Below are 21,749 nucleotides of genomic sequence, written 5' to 3' on the forward strand. Positions count from 1 at the left end.
TTACAATCAAGATGGAAAAAAAAATGTACAAAATGATGTAAAAATAAACTTATGTTAAAAAAAAATTCTTTCCTTTCCATCTTGCCCATCTTTATTTAGCCAATATTTAAAATTTTAAGTTGCAGTACACCATGAAGTCCATGCTTATTAAGTACATACTTCACTGTGTATACAGGAGCACATGTACGTGAATAAATAGATACATGTTAGCACATACATCTATGTAGCAAAACCTCAATCACTATATTGGCTAGTTTTAGAATCTCAGGCTACCTCATGCCACCCCTCTGGACTTTTAATCACTATTTTCCAAAACTCAGTCAAATGCCGTCTTCATAATGTCTTTATCACCAGTCACCTATATTCTGGATTTTTATTTAAATAAACTCACTTTATTTACATTCATATAATCAGGCACATTGTGCCTACTTTGTGCTAGCTTTGGATTTGACTCACATTGAAAGACATAGTTATGACAATAAATTGTCCTCAGACAGCACACAGGTGACACATTGAAAACCAAATGGTTTACCTTATTCTTATCTATTGTTTACATGAGTCACTTTATTCTCCCCCACAATCCCCTTTACTCAGTAAGACCCATGTTTCTATCCTTAACTGATTTATACCCCTTACTGGCCAGTGTGATCACTACCACCATAAAATAGGCATCATTTCAGTCTCTTGCAACCCTCAAGTATGACCAACTTTTTAGCAGTTTCATACAAAGACTCACTTCCATCTACCGTATCCAAGCCTCTTCACTCTGCTAACCAAAAAAAAAAAAAAAAAAAAAAAAAAAAAAAAAAAACAGCAAAAACTTTTATTCACATTATAGGGCAGGTAAATTTTCTTTTTTTTTTCTAGAAATAGCCTCAATTCCTGCCTGCCAATCTCACTCTTGGCTGCCATCTGAAACTATCTCTGTACTGTTTTATTTACACATTATTTACACATCCATCATCATCTCAAGGACAGGAATCTTTATAAATGCCATATGGTAGTTCAACATTACTGAGTCAGAGGCCTCCCTGGTGATGCAAGAGGTTAGTCTCAGCACTATGAAGCTATCGGCAGCCACTGCAGCAAGAGTTTGATTCCCGGCCAGGAAGCTGACCCACATGGCACAGCAGACCTCTCCTGTCCTGGCCGCTCCGCTGCTCCCCTCAACATTTTTTTTTTTTTCCAGTAAATCTGCCTGGTCTGCTCCTCACTCTGTCTCTGGTGAATCCTCTCTCACACACATATACACGCATACCCACACACATGCTTCTGGCCTACACCAAAGCTCTTGTATGTATAAATCTTTCAAAAAAAATTACTGGATCAGGAGAAGATATGGCTAGAACTAGCTTGACATCTGAACCACCATTAGAGATTTAATTTACAGCTAATAGTGAGTATATACCAAGCATTCAAATTTAACTTATTACTTGAGACCTACTTTAAGATCCAAATTTTGCCCACATTTCCCCCCCTATTCCAGCCTCACACTTCTGTGATGTTATGATTTGAGCTATTTCTACTATGTCCATACTGCTTGACTTACACTGGAGTTATATCCCAATAAATCTATAGCAAGTTGAAAATAACGTAAGTCAAAAAGTGCTGACTAGGGCTTCTACCGTTGCCCAGTGTCACAAGACTATCATGATGGTGTTTACTGAATGTTTCCCAATTTCACAACACTTGTAAAGTGAAAACTGTAAGCTAAGCCACTGTAAGCCAGACTGTACTATTCTGTAGTCTGTGTATCTCATGTGTTACTATGTCCAGCAGAGAACTGGATGTGAACAGGTTTCCAGTCCCTGGGTGTGATGACAGGGCCGGATGCCAGTACTGTCTTCTCAACTCACTACTTATGTGATTGTAGGTGTGGATCTAAGAGTACTTAAGCCTCAACCGTTCCTTTACAAAATAGTAGTTATCAGTTTTACAGACTCTGAGGTATAATGTGGGAGTTTTGAAATTCTGAAATTTTATGTAATTTTGATTATCATACTAAGACAGAGCCATGTTGTGGTAAGAGCAATAAAGAGAATAAATTTCCTAAAATTTGTGGAGTTCCTACAGGTTGACCCAGAGGCAGTTATAATTCCAGTTACTTGAAATAACTATTTGACTGTAAACATGTGATTTTTTTTTCAGATGCTAGTAATCCTGCTTTCATACGTGAATGTGACTTTTAAAAAACATGGAGAATTTCAATTGTGTCCAAATGTTGACGATTATTGGGCTTCAAAGTGAGTGCAAGCATCACGCCTATTCTTGCTTCCTATCCACTCTGGGAGTACCTAAAAGAGAAAAGTATGAAGCCAAAACCCAGTCCTGATCCTAGTGAGTAAGGTGCACAGCTTCTGTGGAAGCACATCTGAGCATAGTCCAGACACTCAGAAAACAAGGTTTAGAAGACATTCTCTCACTCTTCATTTGCAAACTCAACCTCAGGATTCAAGTTCAACAGTATGATTGAGTTGGGCAGACCATTAATCCATTAATGTTTTTTTTTTTTTTTAATGACAGTATGTCCATCTCTCTTAAGATGTTTACAAGTCTTTCTTAAACAACTGTATTTAATAAAACTCTGAAGAAGCTTTGATTCTCATCCATTGGGATAACTTCCATTACTAAAACTTACTTCATTTTTTAAAAGATTTATTTATTTATGCATACAGAACTGGGGTACAGGCCATGGTGTGGGGTGGTGAGAGGCTTCATCAGAGACAAAACCAGAAGCAGAAATGGCAGATCAACTGCTGTGGGGAGCAGCAGGCAAGATCTGCTGCACCATGTGAGTCACCACGGGGCCAGGGATCGAACTCACACTGAAGCTTCTGTGGCCAGTTTGCAGTGCTGCGTCCTAACACATTGTGCCACCACAAACAAATAAAAATAAAGTAGGCCCTTTATTTTTCTTACCCTGGTATTGGGGCTCTATACTAGCTTGGGGAGATAGGAAGTATTGATTGAGCTTTTAAGACAAATTTTTTTAAACGAAGCAAGAAATTTCATTTTAGGGACTTCCTAAAGCCCTGTCTATTGTGTTCCTCAGATTACAAAGCAGGTGAAGATTTCAGTGGTTTGGCTTTAAAATTACAAAGAAAACAAATAACCAAATTTAACTTGGGATATAATACTGCTATTGAGATTTTTAAAATATAAAACCTAATCATCAAATCCTTTCTCATTTCTCTCCACATTATCCTATATATCTCTAGTGGAGCCATTTTTACAAAAATGAAAAGTTTTACCTAAAAAGTGGTATTTAGTATGTGTCACTTAAGTCTCAACATCTTTTGGCTTCTTTCAAAGTTTATCATCAAGTATTGTTAACAAATTTATTTTTAAAAATAGCCTTGAAATAGTTAATTCCCACCTATTAATAAATAACAATTCTATTACTTCAGAGGTTAATTAGCCTTCTGTATTGTTTACAAGTGACCAAAAACAAACCAAAAAGATCCCAAATGCCTACCTATGCTGGGCTTGAAAAATCAATTTGTGCTAAAGTGCAGTGATGGTAATTATTGCTGTAGGTTACAGTTAGCATACTGAAGCCCTAACTAACATTTTGATGTTCTCACTAAAGATCAACCATTGTTAGAAGTGCCCCATTTAATTTTCATAGGTAGAAAGTATTATCCCTGCATTACAGATTATGAACGGAAACCTCAATTTATCACCTTAAGAAACTTCTCCCAAAGTTAATAGGGGCAAAAAGATCTAACCGAGACCATCCTCATACTTAAATCATTATACTATCCTGCTTCTAATAACCTAAAATTTTTACTGATGAGTATTTGAAGGAGAATGTTATCAAACTCAAAGTCAATTTACATCAAACACAGAGACAGGACTAACAATATGTTCTCAAAACTCAACAAGTAAACAAACTGACTTGAATTAAGGCAGTTTAGTTCTGCCATTAAAATATCTCTGGAATTCTCAGTAGTGTAGAAATCACATTTTCTTATGAGTAATAGCAAATGGGGACTGAGATTTTAAAAAGAGAGAAAGAAGAGTCCGTAACTGTAATGACAACATGGGAAAAGATACAAAGGAAACAAGGAATTAGTTCAACAGTTATATCAGGACTGCTGGCTAGCATTCTAGGGAACCTAATTAAATGGTCATTATCAAATTTGACAGGGTGGGCTTGGAGAGTGAGTTTTGAGTGATAACCCAGGGTCTCATACAGGCAGCACATAATTTAGACCATTTATTAAGCAATTTCAAACTCAACTGGGGAGAAGGTATTTAAGAAAACAAATTCTAACGACTAAATTAACTCCTCTACTTGTACTATTATTTCATACTATCTTTAAATTACCATTTTGTGTGACTTTGTAGCCCCAACCCCTTAGTAAATATTATCTGGCTAGTAAAGAATCATATTATTTTACGATTATAAAGGGCAGTTAATCTAGTGTTCCTGAGTTTGGCTTCCATGGTGCATTACTCCACAAAGTTTTAACAGGTAGGCTACAAGAGGTCTGGAGCTCCTATTTGGGAGCAAAAAGAAATGTTTTCCTTGTTACATCAATTCAATCATCAATTCATTCATATGGAAAATAAGTTCCAAGAGTAAACTAGTGTTTATAACATTGCTCAAAAAGCACTGAAACATACATTTTTGCTGAATACCTAGTATCTTTCAGAAGTTTGTGTGTAGAATTACTTGAGCAACCACTTAGGCTCAACATTTCTGTCATCTTGATGTGTGCAACAAACACATTATTTATCCTTCACTTTTAAAGGCTCACTGAATGGATATTAATATCCTAGACAAGTGGTGTTTTTCAACACTTTTTACCACATTCCTTAATTGCTTGTGTGATTCTGCTTATAAATACACTGTAATTGTTATACTCGATAGATTAAATGTTTTCCGCCCCCTCTTGATTTTTTCAAGATTTGGTCTTTAGTTTTCTGCAGTATAGCCATAGACTGTAGTTGTTTGCCTTTTGGTGTTCTTGCCTTTTGGTGTTCTGCTTGGTTTTGTTTTCTGTTTCTGAAGTCAGTGCTTTAGTTATGCCTGTCATTAATTTTGAAAATTCTTGAGCATCATTACTTCAAAAACTTGTTTCATTAGTTCCTCCTGGTATTCCAAAAGTATACCTTTTCCAAACTGTCCCATAATTCTTGAATATTCTGGAATTTTCTTCTTTCATTCTCTTTTCTTTCTGCTTGAGAAGTGTCTACTGACACAGCAGCAAATCCCAGACTTTTCCTTAGCTGTATCCATTTGAGGTGTCAAAGGCAATCTTCATTTGTCACTAATTTCTATTTCCAGCTTTTGGTTTTGATTCTTTAAGTGTCTTTACCATTCCACTTTTATGTTCTTTTGCATAGTATCTATTTTTCCTTTACATCCCTTAATAAAGTATTACACTATTATAATTCCTGGAATGATAAATCCAAAACATCTGTCATACTGAATCTCGTTCTGATCCTTATCTCTTCAAACTTCTTTCCTTATTTTTAGAATGACTTGTAATATTTTGCTGAAAGCTGAACTTGATATATCAGGTAGCTAGGACCTGAGATTAAATAAGTTAGTGTTAAGTTTTGTATTAATATGCCAGGAGTTGCTCTGTGTTTAAGGTTTGCTGTAAAGTAAATGGCTGAGGTTTAAACTATAAAGTAGTAAAATTTTACCTTTGACAGTCCTAGCTGGCAGATTGGTCTTGTCACCAATAACATATCCTACTGCTCTCCTAAGTAAACCCAGTTCCTCTCTTCTCTTTTCCAAGCATTGTAAAATAGGTAGCATATAAATTATGCCTGTCCCCAACTCTGACCTATAATATCCCCAGTTCCCTCAACTATTCAAGGAATTCTGCTTCTATTTCCTTCACCAACCTAATTCCTGCATTCCTGATTTAAAGTACACAATGGGAAGCCCATTCCTTTTGCTAATTTAAGTATAGAGATGAACACAGAACCTGGTCTCCGGCACCCAATGAAACAGAACTTTCCATATACTGAACAATTAGTCAGTAAAGCCTAATACTTTATACGACCTATGTCACTATGCAGACCAATATTTACATGATCAGTGCTTACTCCTATAAAGTGATGCCAAGTCAGTTCCTCACAACAGTGATGTAGTTAGCTTGGGGGAATCCAAATCTAAGAACAGAGAGATGTTTTCAAACAGAGGTAGAGGGTAATGAAAGTAAGGCCAGATTTCACACTGATTTCCTTTCAGTTTGCACTGATTATGGACCAATGATTATTCAGCTATGAGCCATGTGCCTTTCAAGTTCCAAAAAAGGTTAAGAATGTTCATGTTAATCTTCCTGTTTAAAAACCTGCACTTTTAAAATAAACACTCAACCAATTAAAATCTCAGTTCAAATTAGAATAACATTTACTGTAGTATATCTAACTATCCAAATTTATCAAGTCTATCAATGAGCTGCCTACTAGTACTTGTACATTTTATTGTACATAAGCTATCTCATTTCTAACATGTTATTAAATCTATTTAATCCAAAAAATAAAAAACTCCTAAGAATATTATATTTGACTAAGATGACTGGATCTTTGCAAGGTCCCCAGACCTGAAAGAAGCTTTGTCCTAAAGCAGTGAATTTCTCTGTAACTTAAACATAGTCTTGAGAGAGATGCTTCACAAAGAATGCCCATTTTAGGAAGTTAAACCTGAGAACTGTGTATTATGTTCATCTAAATGACATACAGTTCTTTTAAATGTTTGACTAATGGGTAACTACTTAAGGGGTTCTGATGTAATAGTATCAAAATTATCAAATAATGGTATCAAAATTAACTTCTAGATATAACATGAATCTTATACTTAAAATGCAATGAGTAGATGAATTAGACAGTATAGCTATCAATACCATTCTACCAATAAATTAACAATGTACCAAAGGAACTGAACTTAATCAATGGGATTTTTATTAATAAAATACCTTCCAACATTCTTGATAGTTAACATCATCCTGCTAGTTTATCACAGAGATTGAGTTCTTTCAATAAATCTAAGAAGCTTTTAACCCAGGTAGGGACAGAGACAGAGAGTAGGGGGCAGAGCAAGAAAACCTACTGAAATACACTGACAAGGAGCAGCAGCGGGTGAGACAGGAGAGATCTGCTGTGTCATGTGGTTTACCTCCCTGGCCAGGGATAGAACTCAGGCTGTAGTGGAAATAATGGTGAGACTCAAGTCCTAGGCCACCAGGGAGGCCCACAAAATTGCTTTTAAACTATGATTTTTACAAGACTAAAGGAAATATACTTATGCATAAAATATTTGTTGTTATATATGCAAAATGGCATATTGAAATGTTATCAAGAACTAAGTGATTTTAATGTATTTATTTTTATGTATTTTAATGGAATTTTCAAATATCCCTTGTAGGTATTTATTAATACTTCTGTGCTATTAGTTCTTCTTTGTAAAATATATAAATAGTATCTACCCTATACAGATCACAAGCAAAAATATGATTAGTACTGTAACACTGCCTTGACAATAAATACCAAGTATCACTATTTTATAATTTTTGCAGATGTCCCTACAATGGGGTTTGAGTGCAAAAGCATGGTTTCAGTACCAGTACAAAGGCACTGGTAATTTTCACCCACACAATGTATATATTTCTTTTATGTATTATTAGATTTTGTACGAGATGAGGAATTCTGGTACTTTCAAAATTAATAAGCTATTAAAGGCTTTAAGAGCAAGGTTTCTTGGCGAGCAGGGCTTTTTGTCATTTTTGCATCAAGTATGTCATTTGAGTATGAAGCTCAAATGTTAAGAATTGGGCTTATCAAGTCAGACAAGGCAACAATATGAAATCTCGCAGTATGAAATCTCACCTGCTGAGCCTAAATCAACATCCCAGAAATCAACCCACTAGCACTAGTCACTTAGATGCTCCACTAAACCCTGCAGGTGATCTTTTTTTGCAGGTGATCAATTCTACGGACTTGGTATCATGCAGAGGGGAAAGCCTTAGCAGGAATACAATACCAGATGCAAATAGAATAATACTACATCCTGAAAGGCATGAAAGTTGTACTCTTTGTAGCTGTTTCCCTTCCTCTTCCAGTTCTTCATCTGTTTTTTCTTCACTTTTTCTCTTCTCTACCGTGCTTTTGTTTCCTTGCCCCATCAAAGAATTCAAAAAGCAAATACTGTCATCATTTAGAACTATACCCTGAAATATTCAGTTCTGTACCAACTACAGGGGATCTTCAGCTATCACACAAGCTAACTTTGAGTGAAATGCATATTAAATATAAACCTAAACAGCCCTTTTGATACTAAATTCAGGCTCTCTGATGCTACCATCAGCATGAGCTTTGAACAGCATACAGTGAAGTCATGTGAGGACTGACACTTGTAACGAGAAACAGTGGAAAATCAGACCTTCTGATAGTGGCAAATATTTAGGTACACTCAGATATTCCCCGGACCCCAGCTGATTGGCTGAATGTTCCTCATGAAATGAAAATAAGAACAGAATTTTATAATTCAGAATTGGATTCAGCATCAAAATATGCCTGTGATCCAAATGCAAAAAGAATTTCACGAGTGCAAAGATGATCACTGTACCTCCTTATACTTCACGAAGAGACAAAAGAACAGCAAATTGTTACACATCTTTTGCTTGACAAACTGAAGGGAAGCTGATGAGACTGCCATTAAAATCAGCACTGTCATCTCCAGCTCAATTCACTAAAAAATTGAATCCTTCTTCCCAACTTGAAGATCAGGTCTTCCTTGACTACTAAGTGTTACTCCTATTTAGTCAAGAGAATGATGTATTAATTTTAAATTGAAGCCTATATTTAATTTATGTACTTATTTTACATTTCAAATCATATATAGGGGTTTTTAAAAATCCTAACTATAGAATTTTATAATTAAAAAAAAACCTCTGGGGTAAAGAAATGTTCCTCACAGTGTTCTTAAATTTTGTATAACTTATTTTATTCACCTTTTAGGGAATATATTATATAGAATGGTAGATCGCCAACTTACTTCCTTAGGTATAAACTGCATCAGAACAATTTCAGTTTTCTAAAATCTCCTAAGTTATCACACTTGTTCCATGTTCCATTTTAGTCTCAAAATTAAAGCTTTGATACCGCTATTTAGTTTCCTTGCCTAGAAAATCCCTAAACATTCCTTTATCAGAATAAAAAAGTATTTTCTAGTTACACAGCTATAAGGACACCTTTTATGGTGGATGCCAGTTAGGAGCAGGGCAAGGATCACCATGCAGCTAGGCATTTTTCTGTCTTGCTGGTTTTCCTATAACTATTTTCAAATGGAAAGTTTTTTCCTCTAAGCCTGCTTTCTGAAAATGTGTGGTTCCAAGGATGTTTTGTCTTCAGGTAACTATAGAGTACACATGCAGTCTGCCTGGGTTGTCATTAAGTGTGTAAGATCTAACTTGCTTCATAGCAGTGATAGGTTTTCCAGACAGATGATCCCTATCACCCTTGGGCATTACTCAGGGTCTGGACTCTGCCCTTTTACTCTATCCAAGTTCCCACAAAGTTAGTCTCCTTATCACTTCTACCTGAGCCAAGAAAAGGACACAGATATTGACCCTTCCAATCGCTGCCACTGCAGAGCCCTTAGTCGCTGTGTGTTGTTCCAATCTCCTGCTTCCAGATGTTCCATTTTGTGTGAATGTGTCTACCCTTCAAAAGGGTACAAACCAGGATGTGGTTTCTTTCTTCAATTTCTGTCAGTAATCAATCATCTGAGTATATGTCCACATGAGGTGGAGTTGACACCTAGAATATTCCTTCTCTTATCACAGCAAAGTTTATTATAAATATCATATATAGTACACTTACTCATTTCCTACATATTTACTTGTCTAGCTCTCTCTCTCTTTTAAACAATCTTTATCAAAGAGTATAATAGAACTTTCTGTACTACTCAACACAGTAGCCAAGTGCCACAAATCAATACTGAACATTGAAATATGGCTAATGTCAAGAAATTATATTTTGATTTTAAATTTATCACATGGCTAATGGCCACCCAAACAGCACACCTGTGCAACTGTCTACATTTCACCTAAGTATCTCCATTTCACGTCATTTCTTTCATTCAATTTCATCCTCTCCATTAATCCCCTTTCATTATATCTTCATATTTATGTAATAGATCTGTAACATAATGTATACTTACATCTTTATTACAGTTATAACTATACTAAGTTTCATATATTATTATATTTAATACATATCTCCTATAATTTCTAGGAAGAGGAAGATGATTCATCTCAGTCTAACATCTTAAAATAGAAATCAAGGACCTATTCTGTTTTTCGCTAGAATAAAATTCTCAATCAGGCAAGGAACAATTTGAACACCATACATTAATGGAACCATGTCTCTTTAACAAAATCAGTTATATTCTACAATACTGGATTAAAAGGTATATAACACATTATGCCCATTTGATTTCTTAGATAATTGCTTCCAAGAAAACATGAAGAACTACCAAAAGGGTGAACACTAATAATGTACCTAATTTTAGAAAGGTAGATTCCATGGACAGACAAGTGCAGATAAGTCAGGGTCTCAAAGAACTACTGAACTTATTATTTAAAAGAACTTAAGAAACCAGGTACATTCATTGAGATTCTTAGAACATAACTAGCAATAAACACACTTCATGAAAGGGCTAGATAGAAAAATACTGCAGTTATCTTACTCTTAAGACAAATTCACTGGTTAAGTAAGACAGTATCAGCTAACTAGTTCATATTTTGACCTGAAACTTCTGAGGTACCTGGACAGTTTTATGGACCCAGCTCGTTTATATCCCCAATAAATTTAGATGGTATAACTACTTTACCTAGTTTACAGACAAGGGAACTGAGGTCAAATGCTTTGCTCAATATCACTAAGTTACTAAGAGGTGAACCAGAATTTAAAGTTGGACAAAATCCAGTTCTAGATTGAAGATCTAAGATCAAAGTCAAAGGAGGAATATTTTCAAACACAAGTTTATGTATGTTTCTGGCCTCATCTCTACACTATGTTAAAAAAAATTTTTATCTTTAGCTTAGAATACATCTTTAAGAAAGACATATTTATAGATTGAAGCAAAGAGAATCAAAACAAGAAATGAAAAAAGTCAAGATCTTTAAAAAATCCTATAGGCTTAAAAAAAAAATCCTATAGACTGAGACACGGCTCAGTAAAAACATGTATTTTAAAAATAAAAACTGGGTGAAGAATGCTAAGCTTAGCAAATGTTGATGTTGGAAACAAACAAGATTTGAATATCCCCAAAATTAGAACGAGGGTGAAAATGCCAATGCTACATGGTTAAAAATAAGTATACATCATCAAAAAACAAACAAAAAGTCTAGAGGGGGGAAAAAGTTTACATGCTGAAAAAATAAACGCTATAAATTGTATATGCTAAAGAATTTATTTCATTGTATGGCAGGACAAGAATTTAGCACATAAGACTACAACTCTCCTCTCGTAGCACCATTCAGTAACTCTGGGGGGGTGGGGAAGTTTGTGAAAGCCTGTCTATGCACATTCCAGAGTAAGGTGATCTAAACCCTTAGGTAAGACCCTTTATCTCACTAGCCCAGTGGGCACCACTGTAGTAAAATTCTCCCTATTTATCTAATAAAAGGAATGTTATGATTCAGTAGTGTTACTAAACAAAACTGGTTAGGACCCCATTTGTGAACCCCGACCCCTTAAACTAAACAAGCATTTCAATCAGCAACCTCAAGACTAAACGCTCCCTTCTCTCACTCTTGATAGTGTACTATTATCTGCAATAAGGCTTACTTCTAACTAATCTACTCCCACTCACACATGAATTCTTTCCTACACATGAATTCTCTCCTAAGGGAGATTGCTAATCTCCCTTAGTAATCAGGGGTCCCATCACTAGTATGTCAAATATTCTTTATTTACAGGATAAAAAATAAAAGACTCAAAATATACTTGCTAACTAAACAGTCTCAATGGTAAGAATTGACTGAATAATCAAAGCGAGGATAAGACCTTCCTGTTGGCACAGGAGGTCAGATAGTACTATGAAGCTATCTGCAGCACAAATTTAATCACCAGCCAGGAGGCTAGTCCACATGGAGCAGCAGACTTCTCCAGTCTTGCCTGCTGCTCCCTTCAGTATCAGTCAGTCAATCTGCCTGTTCTGCTCCCACTCTGTCTCTGGTGAATTCTTACATACATACCTCTGGCCTATACCCCAGCTCTTGTATGCATAAATAAATCTTTAAAAAAAAAAAAGTGAGGATACAAACACGGGAAGCAGTCCAACAGATTTTATTTTGTGAAAGCTGTACTAGTAATCACAAGTTTGCATTTAGTTCTTATAGGTAAGAATTCTGACTTAAAAATGCAATCATTCCTGATAGAGGGGTCTTCTAGTTTTAGTAGTCCATATCTAAAAATATGCTGACGCTCAAAAGGCAGTACAGAGATGAAAAGGGTGGGTACCCTCTGTTAATCTTTGTTTATTCGAAAGACTGGTTTTATCTTCAGGAAGCAGGTGACTGCAGGAGTCTCTATGTTAAGACAGCTTTACTCTAGTAGACCAGGGTTGGGATCACAGAACATTACATGATACATGCTTTACTGTAACTATTTACTTTGCCTACTGAAATAATCCTTCATTCCCTTCTAAGAGCCCATTACTTTCATCAAACTTTCAAATATTTCCTTACATTGTTCCTATGTCTAGTGGTTAGGAAAAATAATCCACAATTCAGAGAGAGAAAAATTTAAGCACTCATTGGCAGTGACAAAGAATATATATAAGCTAACCAACAAAAAAGTTCCTATTAAAGTTCCTAAATAGCAGACAGTAGTTAAACAGCATCTTACATTAAAAATAAATAGATCCAAACGCCCAGTGACTTAGGCAGAGGCGTCACTCTTTTTACAGTAGTTAAGGGCATCTGTACTACTGATGCTTTAAGTCAGTTTACAAGACACTCTTCACCTGTTGGTAGCACAAAGATGATGCAGTGTTCACAATTACCAAATGGATGCTAGGTGTTGTGGTGGGTGTTTTGACAAAATAGAGGCAGGTCCCACCAAGGTCTGGACAAACACAAAACTCTGGCACTTACATCTCTTCAGACTGAATGCCTCTGAACTTGTCCTGGAGCTGCAAGTGAACTGACAACCAAATGCAACAACCAATCACTCTTTTTCAACTGAGAGGCAAAAATTAAACCTGACAAGACAACTCCAGCATTAGACAACAATCCAATATTGGACAAAGTTCTCCTTCCATGTAAGAATAAGTGTAACAAATCAGCAACAACAAAAACAAAATTCATGGAATAGACTTAAGGAAAATGAGAAAATAAGGAAAAATGATAAGATGAACAGCACAGAGAAAAACTCAGATGATACAATATACATATAGTAGGAACTTAATAAGGAAACTAAAAAAACTCAGACTATAAGCCAACTTAAGTCTTCCTATTAAAAAAGCACATCAGATAATAAGCAAAATCAATTAAGTGTCAATATCCTGGCTATGTGTTCTAGTCAGAGTTGAAATGTGGAGGAGAAAGGAGGAAAAGGAAGTTAAGACAGCAGAAACAGGCCTAAGCACTGACTACTAGGCCAATTGTCCTTCACAGTGAGCAGAAAGGGAAGCTACCCTCAGACATGCAAGGACTTGTGATGTTCTTGTTATTCTTTGTGACTTTCTGTCCTGAAGTTTGACACAGCTGAATGAGTGTCAGTTGCTTCAAAAAACAGTAAGAAAAATGATTCCTCATACACCATTAAAAGGACATAAGTCTTTTACACAGTTTGTCTGAAAGTTTGGAAAACTAAGATGCCTTTATTTCACCCTACACATTCTACATCAATAGCAGGTTGTGATTTTTATCATCTATTCTTTAACTGTGGTATTTTCTATTTTTCTCTAATGTGTGAATGTATATGTGTACCTGTACAATTATATCTGTGCATATATTTGAACACCTATTTTTGAGTATGTATTTGGGTATACTCTCAGAAGTGGCACCAGTGAACCAGTTATTCTGTTTTTTGAGAAACTACTGTATCATCCCACCCCGTCCCTAATGACCACTATTTTACTTTCTTACCAATAGTGTCCAAGCTTTGTCCATTTATCTGAATATTTGAACTAACATATATTTGAACCAATAAAAGTTCCTTTAATTTCCAGTACTAGATGTCTTAGATATTTCCAAACTCTAGTAACAAGTAAAACCAAAGCTGTAACTTCATAACAAAGAAAACAGCCTGATTAAAAATGACACAGGATTTGAGTATGTCTAGTCTCTAGATAAATAAGCAAATGAACAAGTACATTAAATGTTCAGCCTCACTTATTAGGGAATGCAAATCAAACCACAATAGGATACTACCTCACAGCCATTAGGAAGCCTATTATCAACAAAACAGAACTGCTGGATGTGGGGAAGCTGAAAGCCTGGACACTCTGGGCAAGAAAGTAAAATAGTGCAGTTACTTGGGGTGGGATGGGATGGTACAGTGGTTTCTCAAAAAACTGGAAAGAGAATGACTGACCAATCCCACATCTGAGACTATACCCAAAAGACTTCAAAAGACACAAAGACACATCTGTTGTGAGCCCAGACCCATGGCAGCATTATTTACAATAGCCCAAGGTGGAAGCAACCCAAGTGTCCATCAACAGATGAACTGGAAAACAAAATGGGCTCTACAGACCATGGAACATTATTTCACCTTTAAAGTTAAATATTCAGACCTTTTAGTTGCCTACCATGTGCAACTTTCTGATTAAATTCTATCTGGCCTCCCTACTGCGTATCTTTCACCATTTTAATCCATAAGCAACTACAGCCAAGTTCTCAAACATTACCAACACTATACTATCAGCAATGTATAATATTCAGTAGCCTTCACAATGTGGCACCAACCTACTTTTTAATCCCACTTCACTTCCAGGACTCAGCTACTACATTTAACAAACAGTTGTTTTAAGTTATTGTTCACTTTCTTTGCCTCAGACAGTGCTAATAGCTTTATATACATAAATTCCTAAATCACCACAATGTCTTGCTTGAAGGACATTACTATTAATTCTATCCCATGAATGAGGGTCCAGGCAGGGGGCAATTTCAGCTCAAATTCCTCTTTCCAGTCTTTAAGGACTGACTTCACTTGTGGTGCCAGTTCTTCCATCATGCAGCACTGTGCCTCATAAACTCAGCACTTAGGCACTGCTGAATACCATCTTATTCATGCTTTCAAACACTGCTAATGTGTTACTGTACTACAGGATAAAAGAGTAAACTGATATAAAAAGTGTCATATAATTCCCTTACTCTATGAAAGCTGCTATCATTTATTAACTCAAAAAAAAAAAAAACTAAAACTAAACAATTGTCTACCAGAAGGTGTTGCTCCAAGCACTAAGAATAAGGAAATAAACATGAAAATCAAAGTTCATATTTCATATGAACCCCTCATGGAGTTCATATTCCAGTGGCAGGTATTGATGGTAACTAATATCACAAACTTCAATTTTCAAGTAGTGCTCAGAGCAATGAAGACAAGACAAAATCACATGTGAAAAGGGGAAGGCAGGTCAAATGGCAGGTAGAAAGCAAATGGAAAAGGATTTTGAGAGGTGAGTCAGGAACATGTATCTGAAGGGAAAAAAGCAACCAGTTAAGTAAATATAAAAGGCAAATGTTATTCCAGTCATTCTGTTAATCACGAGGATAACAAAAACAGAATGTACTTTATTGCTTGAAAAGTACAAAGGATTTAACAAGATAATGTTAAATGGGCACTCATGACTAGTGATTGCATTAACTATAGTTTAAACAAGGTCCAAAGTTATAATGGGAAATATTAATCTTAAACAGGGGGATGAGAGGATTTATTTTTTTAAAGATGTTTATTTCTGTGAAGAAGAGCTGGGGTGTAGACTAGTGGTGTGGGGGTTAGGGCACAGAGAATTTGCCAGAAGTAGAGTGGGGAGCAGAACAGGCAAATTTATTGAAATACATTGTTAAGGGGAAGTGCGGGTGACAGGAAAGGACTGCTACACCATGTGGGTCATCTCCCTGGCCTGGGCTGGAGTGGTGATAGTGCTGAGACTTAGTTAATACTACGCCACCAGGGAGGCCCTGATGATTTCTTCTTAAAAGACTAACGTGACCAACATAATATAGCGAGTAGGAGTTAAGATACTTTTGAAAAGATGTGATAATGAACAAAAAATGATGAAATTCCTCTTTAAGGGCACTGGATAGGCTCGGGACTTTTGAATAAATTCCTGAAAATATAATGATTAATCTTAAAACTGACAATGAGAATCTTTACATAAATCTGCACAACTCCATCCTTTACAGCCTAAGATTGGGAATAAAAAACAGCCAGAGAACCACACTTGGAGATCTCAATCATACAGATAAGAGTTGTAAATTATGAAAAGATAACTCCTGTTATCTATCCAACAAAGTTGCCATATTTTCTCTGGAGAAAAAGGCACAGAGAGACCTATAGATAATGATAGATGGGAATTATCAAATTTGGACAATAATCTAGTGCAATCTGAAAGTCAACTGGTAATATGTATCAGCAATTACATCTTTGGGAGTTTATCTTAAAAGATGATATGTGTGAATAATGAGTTAATAAAAGACAAGCTCACTGTCATACTATTTATAATATCAAGGTAACAGAAACACTTTACCATAAAGAACACACACAGCAGTTAAATGACACACCATCTTAAAAAGGCAAACAGGGACAAGGTAAGATGGACATATGTTATAAAAAAAGGACTGGATGTAAAATGATACATGGAAACAAAGCACAGAGCTAAGCTTTTTGCTTAAGTAGGTTTTATTATGATGAAAATGGATGATGTTCATAATAATAAAAAGTATTAAAAGATTACGATTCCTGAAAAATGGAAAAACTAAAAAATTTTAGATTGATATTTACAGTTCAAGAAATATTTTTAAAACTTAATGAGTAATGTTGACTTTTTTGCAAAAACCACAAAACACAGTTCTATCTTATCAGATTAATTCTGAACTTCAAGTCAATATTTTTCAATGGAAATACATAAAATTTTTAAAAAATGGAAGCAGAGGAAAGATTCCTTAATGCTCCCACATTCTTTACTATGTCCTTGAATAATTGTAATTTGATATATCAATAGCCATCAAAAAGTTAAATGCAAAAATACCTTCAGCAATATTTTTTATTCTGCAATTCCAGTGCTATGTATTTAAAAGCTATATTTAAAAAGCACAACATTAGTAACTTCTAACCATTAACTGTCTCAAAACAAACTTAACCTTAAGCATTTAAAAGAACAGAAGTTGAACTTTTGGGGGGTGGGGTGGGGGGGTGAGGTATCTATTAAGTAACCACTCTTGAAAAACCTAAAAAATACTGTCTAGGAAAAAGAGGGACAGACCTAAATGCAAAAAGTGTATCAAAAAAACAGGAAAGGGGGCAGTAAACTAAGAAATATCTACTGAGCAAAATGTTGTCGTTTGAAATATTAAGTATGTAGGCAGACTATGTGTAAGTGGTAAGAATGTAAAACTGCACATACACAATAATTATGATTGGCTATAATTATTAAAAAACAACAAAAGAAAACACCGAGAAAGTAATACAAACAAAATCTGTAGAACTGAAAATGGGTAAGACAAACAATCCAGCAGAATAGGAAAGGGACTGCACTCCCATATAGACATGTGAATTTTTAAGAATTAAGTATGAGTTTAAAAGAGCAAAGCCTTTTGGGGGGCTTAAGCATTACTATCAACTCTTAAACATATATTCCCTTTGGTTCAGCTATGTTATTCTACTTCTGAGAATCAATTCTGTTTATAAACTTGCACAACTGTACAAACCTCCATCAGCAGGACTTTTCTTTACTATTATAATGCACGAAAATAACAAGTGCAAGTCAATGTGTATAATCTAACACCCTAAGAAGACAGACAGACTGAAATATACAACTCACATAATGAACACTATGCACTCATTTTTAAAAAAGATGGTGATCCAAGTGTACTGATGTTAAGAGTATAAAAAAACACTACTGGTAACTTTTTGATCTTGACTTCTAGAACCTGGAACCAAAATATATTTTAGCTCTTCTTTTTAGAAGCCATCAAATTGCAATTTCCAATTTTCTCTGGGAATCTATTCCATAAACTAGAAAATCTGCTTTCTATGAAAGTCTAGCAAATTTTAAGTGTATCAATGTACCATGTGATAAATGGGGACTTTACAAAAGCTTCTTTCCTTACAACAAACACGTAATAAAAGAGTAATCAAAACTGAGCAACAAAGACATTTGAGTTTAGAAGAATTTCTGATCTCTGTACTGTAGAGATATCAAAGTCAAAAATTTAATTCCTCTATTCATGTGTCTTCCAAGATAATAAGATGAACAAGAGGTTATGCAAAATTTCCAGCTTTTGAATACTACTATGACGTCCAAAAATCTACAAAATGGATTTTATAAATACTTATCTTAAAGTCTATTTAACAGTTATCTGAGTAATAACCAGCTAAAGTCAGTCACTTTTCAAAAATAATAATTTATAAAACTTTTTAAAGCACTTCATGTTTTTATTATGAATGCTTTAATAGAGGCATCTTTAAGAAACTTGAAATAGTCACAATTTTTTACTTAACTGAAATTTTTGCATGTCCATTTTCAAAAACAAAAAAAGAGCTATTAGTGATATCAGTAGTTGGTCACTCACAGCTGATGTTCACAGATGCACAATAACTGAAATCTTACTTATTAAGTACTATCAGTCAACTAGTTAGTAACTAAATCTTGGCCTTAATCTCAACTAAGTGATACAACCTACTTGGTACAACACATCTTAAACCATTTTCATGTCTTCTGACAAAGGAATCGTGTAGTTCTAAATTATAACTCTTACAAAGAGCTCTATGGAATAACTTCCTTGTTTATTAGCAATCTAAATACATCTTTAATTATAAAAAACGTTCAATATAATTTAGGAGGGGGGCTTCCCTACAGGCACAAGGGGTTAACTCTCAGCACTATGAAGCTATCACCAGCCATTGTGGCATGAGTTCAATCCTCAGCCAGGGAGCTGACCCACATGGCACAGCAGATCTCTCCATCTGCTATTCCACTCAGCAGTGTTTTTGAGTAGATCCTCTTGTTCTGCTCCCCACTCTCTCTCTAATGGATCCTCTCAACCCCTGCACTTATAGTCTATATCCCAGCTCTTATATGCATAAATAAATAAATCTTAAAAAATTTTTTTATTATATAAGTTAGGTGGGTTTTTTTTAATGATAAAATCCTCATTGATAGAAGTCCCTATAAAACTTTATCTCAAGAGTGATTGCCTCCAGAAAGGAGGAAGCAGAAAGAGTTGGAGAGATGATTTTAGCTTTTGCCTTAATCTTATGTTCAAGTAGTAACTATGTCATTTTAGAGGCAGATTCTCTGAGTTCTGAACAATTCACTAACCCTGTGAAGTTACTGGGTAAGTTATTTAATCTGTTGTAGTTCAATCTCCTTGTCTGTAAAATGGGGCAATTAATACTTCCTGCTATATAGGATTAAATCAGTTGATATGTGTTAAATGCTTAGAATAGCACTTAACTTCTGATACAGCCAAATATTATTATCAGGTATCACTTAACACACTATCAACTGTGAAATCTGATTAGAAAATACAGGGGGAATGAGAGGTTGGGTACTATCTCATCTATTTTCCACACACACACTTCAAAATATAAAATGTTTGTAACCAGTGACATTTAACCAATTTAAGTGAGAGAGCAGTATAAAGTATAATAACAGTCTTCTTTTGATTTTCAAAAACATGAGACAATACAAGCTTTGGAGTTTGATATTTATTTTTAGCAGGAAGAATATGCTAATGATGATGACATCGTTAGAAGATACGCCCATGTCCAATATCTGCAACAGAAGCTCAATACAAGTTAAACAAACCGAAAGACTGAAGACAAACTGCATGACATTACTTACCCTTACTTCTGCTAATAAACAATGTTTAATATTGAAACTCCATCACAAGATCAAAAGCTGACAAATTAAATATGAAATATATCTTTAAAAAAAGTCCACCTTTTCTTTCTACGTAGACACAGCCAGCCTCTTTAAAAGTAGAGCATGGTGCCAATGACTGTGCTCTGTGAGTATATATGTGCAAAGGACAGACAAATTGAAAAGGGGCAATGAAAACTTAAAAGCATTCAGGGTTGTAGAGCTCTGCTTCTGGTATTATTTAATCAAGTTACTGCTTTGACAGGTAGAAAAAGCAACCTGTCTTTGGCCCACTTAGACACTGCTGAAGCAATAACTGAACATTAGTAAAAGCAACTTAACAGAGTTATACCTATAGCAACTTAAAAATTTATACAACTGCCTCTAAATACAGGCATCCAAACAAATTAAGAGATTCTCCTACAGATAGAAAAGCAACTGCCATGGCATTAAACAATTTGAAAAAAATTATCCAATTAGTCTTTTAAATAAAACCAAAACTGGTTTTTCCAGTACTGACAGCTCCTAACTTTGCTCAAAGCAATATGAAAGTATTCTGTTTTGATTTTTTTTACCTATGCACTGCCAGATATCTCACCAACAGTATCAATTATCACCCAATGTAGAGAAGCAATGACTTTCTACTCAAGGGTGTACACCTACAGGGAGGTGGAATGGGAATATAAGTGGTAAGTATCAGGTCAGGTATAACAAAGAAGTAATCTCAAGACTACCTTCCGGAGCAAAACTGATAAGCTTCTGAGGGCAGAGAGACTGGAAGCTAAAATATCCATAACAAATTCTACAGCCAAAGAGATTGTATGTATTCACAACAGGAGTTAAATAAGTGCAACCATAATTTACTGTAGTTGACAACAGATTTTTATACCAACTGCTGTTTTCCCATTAATTTTTGTTCTTGAATATAAGGATTTATACTGAAAGTATACAAACGCATTAATGTAAGGATGTGCTTACCTGAGCCACTATTAATGCAAGGATATGCTTACCTGGGCCACTTTAAAAATGCTATGTCAAAAAAGCGCAAAATGTGCAGAAACAGTGAGATATTTAAAAACTCCTACCAAAATATAAATTAAATAAATAAGCACTATAAAAGGAAAAGGTTACGCACTTCCAATTTATGCTCTTTCTCTGCAAGGGCTTCCTTTTGACAACGAAGAAAATCTGCTAACATTCGAGTGAGTTGTTTCCTATCATCTATTTCAGCCGCCAATCTGCCATTGTAATCTGCCAGCAACATACAAGCATCTTCTACCATTTTAGAAAGCCTTTCTCCAGATTCTTTGTCTAAGAAAAGCACAGAAAAATAAAATTATTAGAGAATAATAAATAAAATTGTTAGATAACTCTAAATTGCCAAGTCCTATTCTCTTTTCTTACCTGTTATTTTATCTAGTAGGGATACTTCTTGGACTTCAACAGGCAAAGAAGCTATCCTCTGGTGTACTGCTGCATCACCTGAAGCTGCATTTTCTAGATCTTGTAATGCTCTAACGAGATCTAGAGTCTAAAAAAGTTGTACAACTTCAGAAACAAAATAAATGAAGCTTAAGCAAATACAAAAGACTAAAGTTTATTTCATAGTCCCTAAACCTTACTAGATATTTACTAGTTCTAAATTTCTACCATAAGCTGTTTTCAAACACAGTTCACATTCTTT

The 21,749-nt window shown here is 35.1% G+C and overlaps 1 protein-coding gene across 1 annotated transcript in view; it reads right to left on the reverse strand.

Moving 5' to 3' along the window:
- RPRD1A (regulation of nuclear pre-mRNA domain containing 1A) overlaps positions 1–21,749 on the reverse strand; it is a 58,831-nt gene that overhangs the window by 10,579 nt on the left and 26,503 nt on the right. Inside the window, exons 5-6 of the mRNA XM_004683847.2 lie at positions 21,470–21,596; positions 21,201–21,376 (exon numbers count right to left, since the gene is read on the reverse strand). Coding sequence (XP_004683904.1) covers positions 21,201–21,376; positions 21,470–21,596 — 303 coding nt within the window. The remainder of the gene's footprint in view (positions 1–21,200; positions 21,377–21,469; positions 21,597–21,749) is intronic.

The sequence above is a fragment of the Condylura cristata genome, unplaced genomic scaffold (genome assembly GCF_000260355.1).
Source record: "Condylura cristata isolate star-nosed mole 26May11 unplaced genomic scaffold, ConCri1.0 scaffold00016, whole genome shotgun sequence".
NCBI lineage: Eukaryota > Metazoa > Chordata > Mammalia > Eulipotyphla > Talpidae > Condylura > Condylura cristata.